General features: G+C 37.2%; 1 protein-coding gene across 1 annotated transcript in view; it reads left to right on the plus strand.

Moving 5' to 3' along the window:
- The window catches only part of USH2A (usherin), a gene marked incomplete at both ends in the record, with an annotated part of 509,528 nt that overhangs the window by 210,119 nt on the left and 280,935 nt on the right, over positions 1–18,474 (plus strand). Inside the window, one exon of the mRNA XM_083377756.1 lies at positions 1,047–1,208. Coding sequence (XP_083233882.1) covers positions 1,047–1,208 — 162 coding nt within the window. The remainder of the gene's footprint in view (positions 1–1,046; positions 1,209–18,474) is intronic.

Consider the following 18,474-nt stretch of genomic DNA (forward strand, 5'->3'; position numbering starts at 1 on the left):
ATGTATAGTAAAAATATCATAAGTCTGACAACAATCATATATTTCAGCTGTCAATTCCCCATTTATCATTTAGCATGCACATTGCTAACCAATATTGGCTGCTATGCAGAAAACTTGAGAATGATCAAATTGTCTCCTGAAATTCACCAAGTTAACCCATACTGGGAGAATGCAAAAGATATCACCAAGTTCAGTGAATTCAGCTTTGACTTTTGACAGATTGTCTTCTTTCTATAGCATGTGCATGCATTTCATTATAACTCTGCACATTGTATTATTTCTCACACAGTGCTTTGTACACTGGTCAAATTAGAAAAACAGAATTCATTTTTAAGTGCGGTTTAAATAGAAGTTGAGAGCCAGTTTGGTTTAATTGTTAAGGTAGAAAACTAGAAGCCAGGAGACCAGGACTTCTAATCCTACCTTAGGCACAAAGCTGCTCCACAAGCCTTGGTGGAGCAGTGGGCTAATGCCTGCTTAAGTAACACCAGCTGCCTGCAATTAGTGCAGGTTCGAGTCCCACCAGGCTCAAGGTTGACTCAGCCTTCCATCCTTCCGAGGTAGGTGAAATGAGGACCCAGACTGTTGGGGGCAATAAGCTGACTTTGTAATAATGCCGCTGGGGGGGGGGGCAAAAGCCCTAATAAGCAGGCATATACATAGAATGAAGGCTATTGCTAAGCACATTGATTTGTGCTTTAGATTGTAAGCTGCCCTGAGTCTTCAGAGAAGGGCGGGATATAAATGGGATTAAAAGAAAAAAAATGAAAAAAGAATGACTTTAGGTCAGTCACCTTCTCTCAGTCCATGGAAAGAAGCAATAGTATACTACTTTTGAAAATGTTGCCAAGAAAACTGCAGGGAGCTGTCAAGGCAATCACCAGAAACTGACATTGAATCAAAGATATCCTCCCTCCCCCCAAAAAGATAGTTGTTTTTATATTTTGAAATACATAGATACATACCAAGGTAAAACCACTAAACTATGTGGTTCTAAAACATACGAAGCTATCATTCATTCATTCATTTATTATTTCTTTTTACAGCTCCACAAAATGTCCAGCCACCCATAACTGTTTCATTCCCCACATCTGTATGGTTGAGTTGGACTCCTCCAAAAGCACCAAATGGCATCATAACACAGTATATTTTATATATGGATGCTCAACAAATTTATATTGGAAATGAAACCAAGCTTATTGTCAAAGGTGAGTTGTAACCATCTGATATTACCATATAGACTTTCACTTAGGTTTGCCTGATTATCCCTTTGGAATTAAACTTCAGATGGGTCAAGTACGGCACATATTAAGCCACTGTTTTCACATATTAAGTAAAAAATGAAGGATTTGCTTTTGTCAGATTTAAAAGCAATTCTCATCTAGCAATCCTTTTTTTCCTTTTTGATTAGTAAACGATTTATACAGACTAACTTAAATATGATATATTAATGTGAGAAATTAAAAGATAAAAGGATTATATTTCCCTTTTAGCAGTCATTTAGTGATAAGTATACATGTGTTAGTAAGACTATAAGTATTCCCTATCACATATACTTAAGAGGAAACTCAGTAATCAAAAACCTTTAAAAGCCTCTCCCCCACTCCCTGCTCCTGTAAGTAGTCTAGTAAAGTAATGGCAGAAAATGAAAAGAAAAACCAGAGAATTTAGAACTAATTTTCCTGGAAAAGATCATAGCCAACTATGAAGAATCTTGGAAATGAGTACTCCATTCTCCATCATTTTATTGCATGCTCTGTAAAGGCCTTTTTTATAACTCCATTATATGTCCAAGTAAGATGCTTATTTAAATTGTCAGGGCATGCAATAGCCATCTAGGGAGCCATCTATGAGGGAGAAAGGAGGCAAAAGGTGACACATGCATCATGCCATCACTAAAATGGCAGAATTTATGTACTTCCATCAAGATCATGAGACAATCGATGCAGATAATTGTGTAATTTGTGTGATGCCACTGTGTGTATTAAGCTCTTGGTAGCTGTATTAAAGCAAATATGCAGAGCATTCATGATTGCTTAAGCAACATCACTAAACAAAGATAGGGTCCAGAGGTTTTTTTAAAAAAAAATGCATTTAGGTATTACAAACTCAACTTGAATTAATGAGTTCATTACTGGTTTAGGCAGACAGTGATTCTGAAATTCATTAATATTGTAGTTCAATCACACATGAGCCCGACTGAATTCAATCAGCTTTATTTCAGAGTAGACGTACATAGGGTTGGCTACCTAGAGTGATTCTGATGTTGTTGGTTGGATGGATATATACTTTTCTATGAAATTGTGGGGTATATGATATGTCAGTCTCATAAAAAAGAGCATCCAGCAGTGCACCCTTCCCAGTTTCATATAAGCCTGGTAGGTATGTTCTATAAGTAGCCAATACATCTCAATTTTCTAACATCAGATGTTACCTAGGGAGGTAATGAAATATCTGCCAAATGAAAAACCAAGTTCAAAGAACCCCTACAACCCAACAAAGAGCAATATATACATACATGACAAATGGAGGCCAACCAAATATTCCATTTATGGTTTCCAGTAGTTATCATATTCTAGTCCTGTTCCTTTAAAAACAGCCTTATTAGTCCACGATATTTCTGTTATGCTGTAAAACAATTCATTTTATCACAACTATTTTTTTCAAGTTAAGTTCTACTCAACGCACATTTACTTGTGTGTTTTTTAAAAATACTTTTAGTACAAATTCTTCAGTCAGCTGACTTTAACTGGCTTACAGCAACAGTATATAATTCATAACATTATAAGAATTAACAAACTATAAAAAATATCAAATAATAAATAGAATCAACATAAGCTATAATGACATCATAAAATGATGTTGGAATGATCAAATCATACCAAAATTCACAGTTTTAACTTACTGGAGCATTTAAGCGCTCCAGTATCTTATCAATTTCCCTGAAACCAATAATACAGCTTATATAATCTTTGTAGGCAGTCATTTTCTCTGTGTTTTGCCCACTAGAAGCCTTACAGCTTAAAGAACCTCAATATTAACTGTTACATCAGTCTGGTGTATATCATATGTGTTATTAACTATGCATGTATGGACTGCAGTTCAAAAACTTCCACTACCACATGCATTTAGACTTTTTAAAAAAAGTTAAGAGACATTAAGGTAAAGGTAAAGGTTCCCCCGCACATGCGTGCTAGTCGTTTCCAACTCTAGGGGCCGGTGCTCATCTCCATTTCAAACCCGAAGAGCCAGTGCTTGTCCGAGGACATCTCCGTGGTCATGTGGCTGGCATGACTAGACACCAAAGGCACACGGAACGCTGTTACCTTCCCACCGTAGTGGTCCCTATTTTTCTACTTGCATTTTTACGTGCTTTTGAACTGCTAGTTTGGAAGAAGCTGGGACGAGTAACAGGTGCTCACTCTGTTATGCAGCACTTGGGATTTGACCCACCAAACTGCCGACCATCTGGCCAACAAGCTCAGCGTCCTAACGCACTGAGCCACCATGTCCCTTCATGTAGCTATACGACTATATAAATACCCAAATATATAGCCTGTGTTGTTAATGCTAGTAAAATTCATAAAATATACACTGTTTTAAGACAGTCTTCTTTAAAGTTATTTTAAAGTGTTTAAGAATTTGACCAGAGAGCATAACTACAGAATAATCATCAATGAATCCAGCAAGATTTCAGAGGTTGAGGAGTCCACACCATCATACATTCTGGATGCTAATATACAGTACTGTTGCCTTTCTTGTTCCAACATGCTCTTCTTTGCTCACTCTTTTCTGATAAGGAGAAAGCTGAAGCAGAAAAGTTTAAGCATTCCGTAGGAGGGATGGAAAGTCATGGATACATGCCAGCTGTATTTGCAGGTGATGTGTGGTGAATGTAGGATGCAGGATTCTTAACATCTACAAGTCACTCAGGCCTTGGCAATATAACTGTAGGCATGTAGTATTTCCAAAATACAGAATCAGAGAAAATCCACAGATTATTACAGAGTAAATCAGTTTCACAAAAACTCTTATTTCCCGATTTCAATAGATTGCAGTTTTATTCCTGTTTATCCTGTGACATAGCAGTTCTTTTGAGTTAAAACATGACCTGAAATAATCAAACTCCTTTTGGAATTGGAGCAATCTACTTGAGATCATTTGGCAAAGATTTGTTTGTAACAGCCAATCAGAGGAACTATTATCACAATGCTTTTCATACAGAAAAAAAAAATAAATTTGAAACTAAGCATTCTAAATTTTTAAGCAGTTAACAATATGATTCTGTATATGTTTGTGTGTGTGATAAATATGCTTAAAGCTTCAGACTACAGCCTAACTGGATTATACTCTACATTTTAATCTCATGAAAATTCAGAAATTCTTCTAAAATCCTTGCAGAGCATTCAAAATTGAGTTAGCAATAGAGATTAAGCAGCCAGAGTGGTATGAGGTGAGAGTTTCATTATTGTTTTGTCAAGTGACTAAATACTGAATCACAAAGGAAATTAAACTTGCTTTACATACATGAGACAGGCAAGGTTAAGTTGATCAGACCTTTGAAATCTTGGCAGTAGAATGCATTTTTATTACAAGAATCTAGGCAAACTAAATGATGGTATTAGCATGGCTGGCTCTTCAGCAGAATATTTCCACAATTATGGCTTCCAGCCAGGAGGTTACCTAGGGGTAGCAACTGATTCAGTTTTTAATTTTCCTTGGTGCTCCCTTGGATCACCAACTCAGGCACCTGGACCAAAGCAAGCATCTGCCTTGAATCTTGCCAAGGAGTTGTTTTTTTGGCAGCTGCTGATATGTGCTAGATAGTGATGCTGGTGTCTGCTGTTGGCATCTGCTCAAACAACTCTCCTTCCTCCATCCAACAACACAGAAAGTTGCTTCTAGCTTAATTTGGTTAGTTGCCCTAATTTAGTATCCCACTTTATTTGATTGGTCCCAAACTGACCACAATTTAGTTTGTTGGACAAGATGCAGCTCATGTTCTACTCATGCAAGTCTTTATACATATAGCATTTCTGCATTTATAGTTGATATGGTACATTTTACAATTCATTCAGTTAAAATACCTTGCCAGGCACATCCCATAAGCTACTAGTGTTGTGGGTCACTCCTGACACTGAAAAATGAGTCCAGTTAGAGAACCCCCTGAAGGCTCTTGATGTGTACCATAATAAATAGTGCACACTTTAAGTCAAACTTTTTCATTCTGTATTCAAAGGTAATGGATTTTCAGTAACCATAGTAACCTTGGTTTATTTCTAGATAAATACATGAGGTATATACATTTTGGTTTTATTTTTGAATATAAACTACCACATTATGTATTGCTAATAATATGAGAAATAGGATATAGGGTCACATAATGACAGTTTAAACTAGTATGCATTTTTCTTCTGGAAAAAATAAATATTTATCAAATGTATAGATGCAATTAATATTCCCCCCTCCAGGTTTTCCTATATTCTTGTACAATCATTTATCTTCTTCTTTGTAAGACCCCCATCAATCTTTTCTGTTTGTGCATGTTCATGTGCCTTCTGCCCCATATTTCTACAAATATAGAAACAATGTTGGCTATAATTTTTTTTATTTAAAATAATAATAATGCCTATAGTCAGAGTTGTATTTTCCTTGTCAGATCCAATCCAATTTGCCATATTTGAATCTCTGTACTTGATGAGGTGCAGAGGCAGGAATAGGTTTTGTTGGTGGGTTCTCCATTCTACTGTCTACTGATCTTCTTGCCTAAATTTCAGATGTAGTGCTTAAAACCACAAAGCATTTAGTTCTGATAATTTCTTGTGTCACAGATACAACTCATCATTTCGTGGATCTTCTTCAATTCATTTCTTGTTTGGACTTATGGGTGAATGAATTTTGGTCTTAATTTTCTCTACTTGAAGGGACAGTAGGAAGGGATATTATTGATTAGCCAATAGCCAATACTCCAAAAGATAGGCTTAAGATACAGGAGGATCTAGACAGACTCGAACACTGGGCACTATCTAACAAAATGAAATTCAATTGTGAAAAAAGTAAGGTTCTACATTTAGGCAGGAAAAATCAAATGCACAGGTATAGTATAGGTGGTACCTTGCTCAATAGTAGCAACTGTGAGAGAGATCTCAGAGTCCTAGTGGACAATCACTTAAATATGAGCCAGCAGTGTGCTGCAGCTGCCAAAAAAGCCAACACAGTACTAGGCTGCATTAACAGAGGGATAGAATCAACATCACGTGAAGTACTAATACCACTTTACAATGCCTTGGTAAGGCCATACCTGGAATACTGCATCCAGTTTTGGTCACCACAATGTAAAAAAGATGTTGAGACTCTAGAAAGAGTACAAAGAAGAGCAACAAAGATGATTGGGGGACTGGAGGCTAAAACATATAGGGAATGGTTGCTAGAATTGGGTATGTGTAGTTTAATGAAGAGAAGGGTGAGGAGTGACATGATAGCAGTGTTCCAATATCTCAGGGGCTGCCACAAAGAAGAGGGAGTCAAGCTATTCTCCAAAGCACCTGAAAGCAGGACAGGAAGCAATGGATGGAAACTAGTCAAGGAGAGAAGCAACCTAGAACTAAGGAGAAACTTCCTGACAGTTAGAACAATTAACCAGTGGAACAACCTGCCTCCAGAAGTGGTGAATGCTCCATCACTGGAAGTTTTTAAGAAGAGACTGGCCAGCCACTTCTCTGAAATGGTATAGTGTTTCCTGCCTGAGCAGGGGGTTGGACTAGATGACCTCCAAGGTCCCTTCCAACTTCTTATTATTATTATTATTATTATTATTATTATTATTATTATTATTATTATTATTATTATTATTATTATTATTATTATTATTATTCCATGATCATATCAAAACTTGGATCGTTTGCTGTATTCCATCTCTGTAGGGTTGAAACTCTTTCCAGGAGATAGATTGGAGCTAAAAGTCTTGAAGGCTATGGGAAATGTTTTTTGCAGTTTGGGCTGGCAACCCTGCTAAAGTTAATCAGTTAGTTAATTCCTAGATTTGCAGATTATTAGAGATATTGATGCCACTTTTTTTGCAAAATGCCACTGATTAACTATATGCAACCCTAGCTATATTCAAACCAACAATCAAATGAACAACACCCCAATCAAGAAACTGCCAAACAAGCCAACATTAAACAGCCAACTAAAGAACCTCTAAGACCACCCTCACTGACACTGATATAGCACAAGACACCAGAATATAAACTGATAGCAAACCACACTCCTTACTAGCACTGATGATGCTACCTAGCTTGGCTAATGAAACATCTGCAAGAAAACAGCCAAGTTCAGAGAGCACCAAAGACCCCCTTTATCAAAAATAAGATTGTCAGGTTATGCTATGTTTCTTTTTAAGCTATAAAACACAGCACTTTCACTTTCATCAGGAAGATGATCTTGTTTTCTCTTGACTCACTGTTTTTTTTCTGCTTATGTCTGCACAGTTTGTGTCACAATGTACTTTACTGGGGTGATTAAATAATAACACTATTCTTAAATTATGAATCCAGATGTATATTTATATACCACCACATGCATTTCTTTGGAATGGCATAAGAAGAAATCAATGCCAGCAATCTGAACCTGCATTTATACTGAGGATCTCCAATAAGGGAATTTAGTATTTGCAATAATGGTATCAATAGAACAGTAATGAACTCTTTTCTCTGCTATTTCAAGATACCCATCTGGAAGGATTAAATTTATGTCTTACTTAATCTAATGTTCAATTTACGTTCACTTAATTTGAGTGCTTCTGCACTAGTCTTTATTTTTTGTAATGCATCATCTTTAACTAGGACCAAATGTATATGGCAAGGCTATATAAGGATTATGAGTTTATCTGTCCCATAAAATGCTAACAGTTTTGGAATCTGAGATGCAGTTTAATGTAATTATAATGGAACATAATAGGAAGCCAAAGGAACTTAATATATTATAATGCTTTCTGTAAACAGGCAGAGATGCATAAGAAAGAAAATTAAACCAGCAGTTCACACTATAACTTTTTGATAATTTGGATTTCAAAAATTTAGAATCATTTAAAAGATTAGAGAAGATTTACAATGAATTTTTCTACAACATTATTCTCAGTTGGGCTATATTATGTTTTTCAAACAGCAGCTTTCCATGCAAAACATTTATGAGTCAGATTTAGGACAGACTGTAATATTTTTAAAGAAATGATTTTATTTATTTATTTATTTATTTATTTATTTATTTATTTATTTATTTATTTATTTATTTGGTTACATTTATATACCGCCCTATTCCCTGAGGACTCAGGGCGGTTTACAGGGAATTAAAAAATCCACCATACAAAAGTTAAAAAACCAAATTAAAAAATATTAAATTGACCCTGTATACTTAAAACCCCAATTAAAAATTTCTCCTCAGCCTGGGCCTGAGAGCTCAAAGAGCCAGGTCTTCAGGCCCCGGCGGAATGATCGGAGGTCGGGGGCAGTCCTCAGCTCCACCGGCAGCTGGTTCCAGAGGGCAGGCGCTCCCACTGAGAAGGCCCTATCCCTGGGTGTCACCCACCGGCAATCTCTCACCGGCGGCACCCTGAGCAGACCCTCCCTGTGGGAGCGCACTGGGCGAAGGGCGTTTGATGCCGGCAGCAGGTGTTCCCTCAAATAGCCCAGACCCAGGCCATGTAGGGCTTTATAGGTAATAACCAGCACCTTGAATTTCACCCGGAGGGCAACCGGAAGCCAATGCAGCTCACAGAGTAGAGGTGTTACATGGGAGTATCGGGAGACCCCCATTACAACTCGCGCGGCCGCATTCTGCACCAGTTGAAGCCTCCGAGTGGTCTTCAAGGGCAGCCCCATGTAGAGAGCGTTACAGTAGTCCAAACGGGAGGTAACAAGCGCATGAGTAACTGTGCGTAGGGCGTCTCAGTCCAGATAGGGACGCAACTGGCGCACCAGGCGAACCTGTGCAAAAGCCCCCCTGGTCATGGCTCCTATGTGGTCTTCAAAATTGAGCCGTGAGTCCAGGAGGACGCCCAGGTTGCGAGCCCTATCAACGGGGGGTAACGGGGGGTGACTGTTTTTAAGAGACTGTGTTCAGTTAAAGAACTTTTTGCCAAAGCGGCTGTTTCTGCACAGCATGCTAATTTGGTTTATTGAACAATAGTTTGATAAGTCAACCAGATAGTTCGTTCACACAACATGACAAATTCGGGAACCACATTTTAGGCTAGTGTTCAGCCAGTATATCAGTGATTAAATATAATTAAAATAAAATTAGAATGCAGTTTGGGTTCAGATTTAAACTTATATTTTTAACAGCCACCCATCCCATCAAACCATAATATCAGCACATGTGCGGCAAAAGATACCTTTAGGAAAGATATCTTAGATATCCTAAGAAAAGTTCTGCAATTATTAAGGAATGAGAGGAACAAATGTTAACAATTACTAAGGAAAGGAACTTAGAGAATGAGTAAATTTCAGTTTGGGGTTGTTTTGGGAAGTATAAGCTAGGTCAATTTGGTCTAAAATGCAGAGTCATTTTATCCTCTTGCTCCTAAAGACAAAAAAAATAAAGCAAATAAAGCAAAAGTATGACTATAGCAAGCATGCATTTAATCCACTTTTTAAAAAATAATGGGTTGGTTTTGAGATCCATCCATTAAAACAAAACATTAAACCATAGTTTGGTAAAATAAAAAAATAAAAGCTGGGTGAATCATAAGACTACACACAAAGGTGCTTTTTCAAGAGGCAACTGGATTTTCTGGGGGGTTTTTTTGAAGATGTTTCACTTCTCATCCAAGAAGCTTCAACCAGAGCTGAAGAAGCTTCTTGAATGAGAAGCAAAATGTCTTTGAAGAAAAACAAGAAACTCCAGTTGCCTCTTGAAAAAGCACCTTTGGGACAACCATGACCTGGATGACTGAGAATCTCCACAGACAGAAGACTACACGTAACAAGAAGTTTCAGTGACAGATTATTAACACTGAAGAGAGTTTCACTGGGACAAAGAAGAAATAAAGACACCTTTTTTTCTTAAAACATTTGAATATGTCTTTGTCTTAAGATTGGCATGTTCAGTTTTAAAACGAGAAAGAATATAAAGGGAAGCAAAGTAAAGTAGGCTTTGATACAAGAGATTGTTGCTGTCGTTTTAGTCTCATAGATCTAGTGACTTAAACAGAAGCAAAAAAAATAAGCCAGGTTCTCAACACAAACGACTAGATCTTCCAATGGCTTCAAGGCTGATTTGTGTCCTTCAGCAGTAAGTGGAAACTTCCATATAATGTGTAATATTATTCCTCCTATGCCTCGCAGGAGAATACTGTTAAATGTTAAATCTTAGGGCAGTAATAAACTGCATTGCTTTTGGGGCTCTCCTAGATTTGCTGGCTGTGTTGCCATAATTCATTACCATCCTGGACCAGGTAGAATCCCTAGTGCAGCTGGTGCATTTTATGTGATACACCTGTAATGCTCAGTTACAGCCCAGGGGTTAACAGCCAAGCAACAATAATTATTGTGCTATATAGGTCACCGTTTTTGTAATATCCATAATGTGCTCCTTTAGACTGCTGGCATCCTTCAAGTACAGTTTTTTAGCTGCATTTTATACTACCATTTGTTCATGCAAAGTTCTGCATTAACATACTTGCCACTGACAGTATTTATAGGATCATGTGAATCAATTAACACAGGAAATGATATATCAGAAAATGTTAAGAATTGCCCTATTGTGGAAATTTAGCTTACAGTGGTGCTGGATTTTGACCGTAAGGATTTTGAATGTATGAAATTTCTTCTTAAACTTGGTCAGGTTCACTAACTGAAACTCATCAGAAGCTACCGTAGCAGGAAACTTGATATGATATGATTAGATAAGAATCCTAGAACTGTGAACTTGGAAGGGACCCCAAGGATTATCTAGTCTGACCTACTGCAACATGTAGGGAAAAGCAATTAAAGCATCCTCAAGAAGTGGCTGCCTTAAAAAAACCTCCTGGAAATGAAGAACTAACAACTTCTATCCCACTGTTGTTCACATCTTATTATTAAGAAGCTTTTCCTTGTATTTAAAAAGAATTGGGGGGAAGGGTGGACTGCAGCTTGTATCCATTATTCCTCATCCTGTTTACACGGCACTGGAAAATATTCCCTAACCATCTTCCTTCTCATATTCTTTTATCCAAACATTTACATCACAATTGCCTTCAGTCATCTTTTCTTTAGACTAAACATATCAAATTCCTTCAGCCTGTCTTCATGAGGCATGCTCAGATCCCAATATTAATCTTCCTTTGAACTTGTTCTAATTTGCAAATATTTATATTTATTTGTATGTGTGCGTGTGTATGTGTGTGCCTTCAAGTCACACTCCTGATGATTGCCTAGACCAGGGGTCTGCAAGCTTGACAACTTTAAGACTTATGGACTTCAGCTCCCAGAATTCCACAGCCACCATAGCATAGGAATTCTGGGAGCTGAAGTCCATGAGTCTTAAAGTTGTCAAGCTTGCAGACCCCTGGCCTAGACTATTCTTGGCAAAAATTTTGCAGGAGTTTACCCTGTATGATTTTATCTACAGTATCATGTCTTAGCATGATAAGCATTTCTGTCCTTTTTATTTTTTGTAATATTCTTAAGTTGTGTTGACAAAACTGCACAGTACTCTATTGTGGTTTCACCATAGATTTTTTTTCAAGGTTGAGTAGCAGTTTCTGGACTGCAACAATTTGTATAACTGGTAGAATTAGCATTTAAACAATTAGGTTAGGTTAGACATTATCACCACCAAATGGATGCATAGCTGGCTGACCGGACATACTCAGCGTGTGGTCCTCAATGGAACTGCATCTACATGGAGGTGTGCAGTTGGGGTAACCCAAGTCTCTGTTCTAAGCCCAGTGCTCTTCAATATCTTCATCAATGATTTGGATGAGGGGATAGATGGGGAACTCATCAAATTTGCAGACAACACCAAGCTGGCAGGAATAGCCAACACTCCAGAAGACAGGCTTAAAATACAGGAGGATCTGGACAGACTTGAACATTGGGTGTTATCTAACAAAATGAAATTCAATGGTGAAAAAAGTAGGGTTCTACATTTAGGCAAGAAAAACCAAATGCACAGGTATAGTATAGGTAGTACCTTGCTCAATAGTAGTAACTGTGAGAGGGATCTCAGAGTCCTAGTGGACAATCACTTAAATATGAACTAGCAGTGTGCTGCAGCTGACAAAAAAGCCAACACAGTGCTAAGCTGCATTAACAGAAGGACAGAATCAAGATAACATGAAGTGTTAATACCCCTTTACAATGCCTTGGTAAGGCCACACTTGGAATACTGCATCACTACAATGTAAAAAGATGTTGAGAAAGAGTACAGAGAAGAGCAACAAGGATGATTAGGGGACTGGAAGCTAAAACATATAGGGAACAGTTGCTGGAATTGGGTATGTCTAGTTAAATGAAGAAAAGGAAGAGAGGTGACATGATAGCAGTGTTCCAATATTTCAGGGGTTGCCACAATGCACCTGATGGCAAGACAAGAAGCACTTGATGGAAACTAACCAAAGAGAGAAGCAACCTAGAACTAAGGGGAAATTTTCTGACAGTTAGAACAATTAATCAGTAGAACAACCTGCCTCCAGAAGCTGTGAATGCTCCAACACTGGACGTTTTTAAGAACAGACTGGACAGCCATTTGTCTGAAATGATATAGGGTTTCCTGCCTGAGCAAGGGATTGGACTAGATGACCTCCAATGTCCCTTCCAACTTCTGTATTATTATTATTATTATTATTATTATTATTAGTAGTAGTAGTAGTAGTAGTAGTAGTAGTAGTAGTAGTATTAAATCAATTTTCAGCTATTGAATCTATTTTTAGTTCTTTCCTAATGATTCCAAATATGGAATTTTTACAAGTTGCAGGGTGATTTGCTCTTAATATAGCACATAATTATATCTATACTATTTCATCATGTTGTTTGTATGCTACTTTTTCTAAATTACAATAACAATTCATTTTCACCAAAACCTATACAGACAACCTATTCAAGATAATAATTCATTAAAAAACCTTAATGAATATAAATAGTTAAAATTAAAGCCTTGGTGGAGCAGTGGGCTAATGCCTCCTTAAGTAACACCAGCTGCCTGCAATTAGTGCAGGTTCGCATCCCACCAGGCTCAGGGTTGACTCAGCCTTCCATCCTTCCGAGGTAGGTAAAATGAGGACCCAGATTGTTGGGGGCAATTAAGCTGACTTTGTAATAATGCCGCTGGTGTGTGTGTGAAAGCCCTAATAAGCAGGCATATACATAGAATGAAGGCTACTGCTAAGCTTGTAAGCCGCCCTGAGTCTTCGGAGAAGGGCGGGATATAAATGGAATTAAAAAAATAAAAAATAAAATTGTCTTCTTAGCCTGGCAATAAAGATAAGAAAGCTATGTAACCCTGAACTGAACAAAGGACAAAAAGTTTCAAAGGTTATCCAGGTGTGACATTACAATGACCCCATTAGGTTCAGGACATAATTAAAGCCTCTCAAAAGTGTCCATGATTTTGAGCTTAGGATCTGCAACAAGATTAACTAGGATCTTTAGAAATAACCATTTTAGCAGATGATTTCAGCAAGATATTTGAACACTAATGAAAGATTTCAAACATAACTAGTCCCTGAGTTACAACTGTGATGGAGTTTGCCCATTTCGGTCAGAAGTCTGGATGATGGTTAAGGGAATTATATGACTGGACAACCCCCTCATCCATGCTCTCCTCAATGCAATTGTTAAGTGAATGCACAGATTGTTAACAGAGGAGGTTTTTAGGAAGAGATTAGACAACCATTTGTCTGAAATGCTATATGTCTGAAATGCCCGAGCAGGTGCTTGGACTAAAAGACCTCCAAGGTCCCTTCCAACTCTGCTATTTTGTTAACTGGAGCATGGAGTGGCTAAGGGAGAGACCATAAGGGGCTAGTGCAGGCACAAGCCCACCTGCCTCAGCGTCTCAAGGCTTCCTTCCATCCTCTGAGATACTCTGTGCTCCCCTTGCTGCTCCTTGGGGTCCCCACAGCCACTTGGGCTTCCTCACAAGTTAGGATCTTGCTTCTTCTCTATGTAGAGTTCCCTGTGGCAAGATGGGCAGCAAGTAAATTTAGAGTATAATGCTTACACTTTAAGAGAAACATACTGTTTTCAAATTTCTCTCCTGTGAAAGAATGTGGTTGTAATAATAGCCAAATTAGCAATATAGACATTTCAGGGTTTTTTAGCACAATGCTATACATGTCTGATTAAAAATAATTTTCTTTTAGGTAGGAGATAAACAGTATAGTCAGAAGCACCAAAGTAGACCTTGTGACCACGTCTCCCCTGGTCCCCACTTCTCCATTGTTGTTTTTTTTTTTTGGAACTGGCACTTTGACATCAGGAGACTTCAACTATAGAGAGCACTTAAGGGTGGGGCAAGAATGAGGATGAGAGATTAAATTCTGAAACTCTTCCCAAACCTTTTTCATCCTCTCCATCTAAAGGTAGATTTGGGCAAGCAGAGAATGGCATTCACTAAATTATTATTTGGTAATGATGTTTTTACAAAATGTCAACCTGGTTTCTTCATCTGCAGTATACTATTAACATTCTGAATAGGTTGTTATAAAAATATGCAGCATAATATAAGGGCTTAATGATACCTGGTAAATCTTGATTTTCCCAGTCCATTTGCAATTGAAAGTTGTCATTTGTAGTAAATCAAGATTGCCAGTAACTTCTAAAAATGCAGTAATTTCATTTTACAATGGAAATACTGATTTGTAAACATTTTTGATCAAAGATAATTCTAAAAATTCATAGAATTTTTACTTTATATCAGAATATATTATAGTATTCAATTTCCTTTTACCAAAAACAGTTTAACTAAATGAATAGAATAAAACATACCATCGGGTTTTAGTGTATCCAAAAAATTTTCTTTAATTCTATTAAGTATTAAATTATATTTTCTTTTTTGAGGGATGAAATGTTTTCAACTCTGCTTGTGTTATTGGCCAGAGTCAATACAGCTAATTCAAAATCACATTTTCCTTACATAATTAATTAACACAAAGAGCCTGAACTGAAGTCTTATGGTATAAACTTATGTATAACTAATAAAGGAGAATATTTGTAGCTCAGGGTTGACATGAGAGGTTCTTGCTGCTCTCTGAACTTGCTTATTTTCTTGCAGACATTTCATTACCCAAACTAGGTAACATCACTAGCACTGATTACCCTAGTTTGGGTGATGAAATGTCTGCAAGAAAACAAGCAAGCTTAGAGAACACCAGGGATCCCTTACGTATAACTCTTACAACTAGGAAGTTGGAGCTGAACAGTGTTCAATAAAATATGACATCTATTGAGAAAAAATGAACAATCAATCTTTTTGAAAGAAAACAGTGAGACCTGGGTTAGCTGTAAAGTTGGAAAGCAACTGTTATTAGAAGGTTTACAGTGTGGCAGTCTACCAATACGGGTGCCAATTCATTGTTGGAAACAAGCTGTAAAATATAGAGAAAATCTATAAGAAATTGATGTCTTTAAGGTGACTGCCATGGGGAATATTCTGTAGAATTCACGTTAATAATTACAATTCTAGCACAGCTGTCAAAACAAAAAGATTCCCAAGCCATCTTGTTGATTAAAACTCTTCTTCCTTTCCTGTCACAATCCATGCTGGATTACAGTCAGCAAAAGTGAAACTCACCTATATAGTTAGTTTGGCATATAACTCAAATCAGTTATAGCCATCACCTCTTGCAACTGAGCTCATTCTTGAATCTCTTCCAGAGTAAAATGCTTTCAGTAAGATATTAAATATAATGCAGATTCATCTAGTTTTTAATGTAACTTTCTTGCTAAAATAGACGGGGTACATTATTTCAGTCCCTATTTAATATTTTGATTTAGGTGAAAGATTTTCTTGATTACACAATGGGAATAAGTTCCTGTAGGACTTCTAGATAGACAGGCAGATTAGAGAGAGTGTGGGGAATAAAGGCCAAAGTGTCCCATAATGATAGGAGGACTTGGGATTATGACTCCTAAACTGGGAGAGTGACTTCAACAGATCCCAGGAACAACTTAAAAACTCTTTGTTCAGAAAAGTGCAATGCTAGGAACAGCTGAGATACTGCACAGAACCCTCAAATTCTCAAGACTCTGGTGGAGGAACTGAGATTGAGAAAGATACATGCCACCCATGGGGTGAGTGCAATTTTTTTATGTAGGTATGCATATGCTGTAAAGCAACAATATTAAGAAATATATTTCATTCCTCTGGAATTAAAATCATTTTAAATTTTATAATTTTATAGCAGTTGAAATACTAGAAATCTTATTTAAAGTAGGCCCAATGAAATCAATAGAATGAAAGTTAGTTACAACCAATATGAATTTAATTAATTTCAGTAGGCTTGTTCTAGATATATTTATCCAGAATGGCATATAACTTATATACATAAATGCATCATTCATATATGCATCTTGAATACATTGGCCATTTTTTAAAAAGCCTGGAAACAAATCAGTTTCACATGTTACTTCCAACACTGCAATCTTGGCTATTGAATATAACTATTGAGATATTGAAAGTTTTTTTCTTTAAAAAACAAACAAACCTTGATCTAAAAAAGAGACACTATTCGCCTAACAGCCTTAATGGATAATAAATAATCAGGAATGTCCTAAGTTAGTAGCCAGTGAAGGTATGAAAATAACAAAAGCAGAGAGCAGTGGGAATTGAAAAATATACCTTCATCAGCATGCTTGTGATTGGGGAATTCAGGAGTCTCTTAAGGGTTCACCACTTGTGAATTATGCATCTCACACTCACTAGTAGGCGTAAATGCATAATTCTAATCTGTTCTTATAATTTATTTATAACACACCAGTAGAATGTAAATTGTCTGCCTCCTTTCAACAAGCTATCATGCCATTTAAGGTATGCAGATATTTCAGAGGAGGCTACATAGACAATTTGCCTAGGCTAGCACATTGATTCCAATTAAAGGGCACATAAACTGCTAATGATAAATTAAACTTGTTCTCCCTGGCTCATGGGTAAGCTGCGCAGGAGGGCTGCAAAGCAAACAGGAAGTAACTATTCATCCTAAAATAATAGGTGTAATATAGCACAACATTTTTTTTAAAAAAGTTAAACCTTCTGTTTATGATATTTAATAAAAGGGAAAAAATTGCTTATGACTACAAAAAGTAAGATGCAAATAGTCCCATATCTGTGGCACTAGGATTGACAGGAACCAAATGGAAGCAATAAAGGGGAAAGTTCATGCTAGTGAGATTTGTTGCTCATTGAAGTACATACCAAAGATGCAACCTAGCTACCACATACCCAGAGACTGCAAAGCTTGTTCTTGATCACCTTGTTCTTTCACACATGGTAAATGGAAGCAGGTTGGTACCTGTACCATCCCATGTGAGAAGGAAACTTAGATATATTTTTTTGTCTCCTGCTGCGGTAGAGTTCCTATAATATATGTGTACCATTTTCTACTACTTTCATTTGCTCCAGGCCAGTGGGGATGGAGGCAATCCTCACTACATGCAGAACTCATGTCAAGCAGTAAAAATTACTCCATATCATTGTCTTAAATAAGGGGAGCTTTAATTCAAGTTCAATTTGGACTAATCTTATTGTCTCTGTTATGTCTTGCCTGAAAACTTACTTTTTTACATGCATTTCTTCTTTTAGTAGTAAAGCTTTCATTAACAGCATGCCTCTCTCTCTCTCTCTCTCTCTCTCTCTCTCTCTCTCTCTCTCTCTCTCTCTCTCTCTCTCTCTGTTTGTGTGTGTGTGTGTGTGTGTGTGTGTGTGAGAGAGAGAGAGAGAGAGAGAGAGAGAGTATTTATGTGCCCTCAGTTCAGTGCTAACTTTTAGTGACTTCCTAGATAAATCCCTCTGGTTTTGTAAGCAAGGTTGTTGTTTTTTGCAAAATTTGTTTGTCATTGCCTTCTTTCTAGGGCTGATAGAGAGTGATTGGCCCAAAGTCACCTAGCTGGCTTAGTGCCTAAAGCAGGACTAGAACTGACATATTCCTTGTTTCTAGCCTGGTGCCTTAACTACTTCACCAAACTAGCTCTTCCTCCTTATCTGCTCTGTACCAATAAAGGTAAAGGTAAAATCACAAACAGTAATGGAATTGAAATGCCAAATAGCCAAACCATCAAGTTCCATCAGGATGAAGCCTGCAAGTCTGAGCATTTTACATTGGATAATGGATGGATGGATAAGTCAAAAGTATGGATAAGTTTAAAAGGTTGTTAGTAAAGAATATATCCAAACAATGAGAAAACTTTTAAAGATAAAAGTCATTGTGGAAACACCATCAAAATCATGAATACTTGGGTCATACCTGGGATAGGATACACTGTTGGAATTATTAAC

This window comes from Vipera ursinii, assembly GCF_947247035.1.
Source record: "Vipera ursinii genome assembly, chromosome: 1".
In the NCBI taxonomy this organism is placed as follows: Eukaryota; Metazoa; Chordata; class Lepidosauria; order Squamata; family Viperidae; genus Vipera; species Vipera ursinii.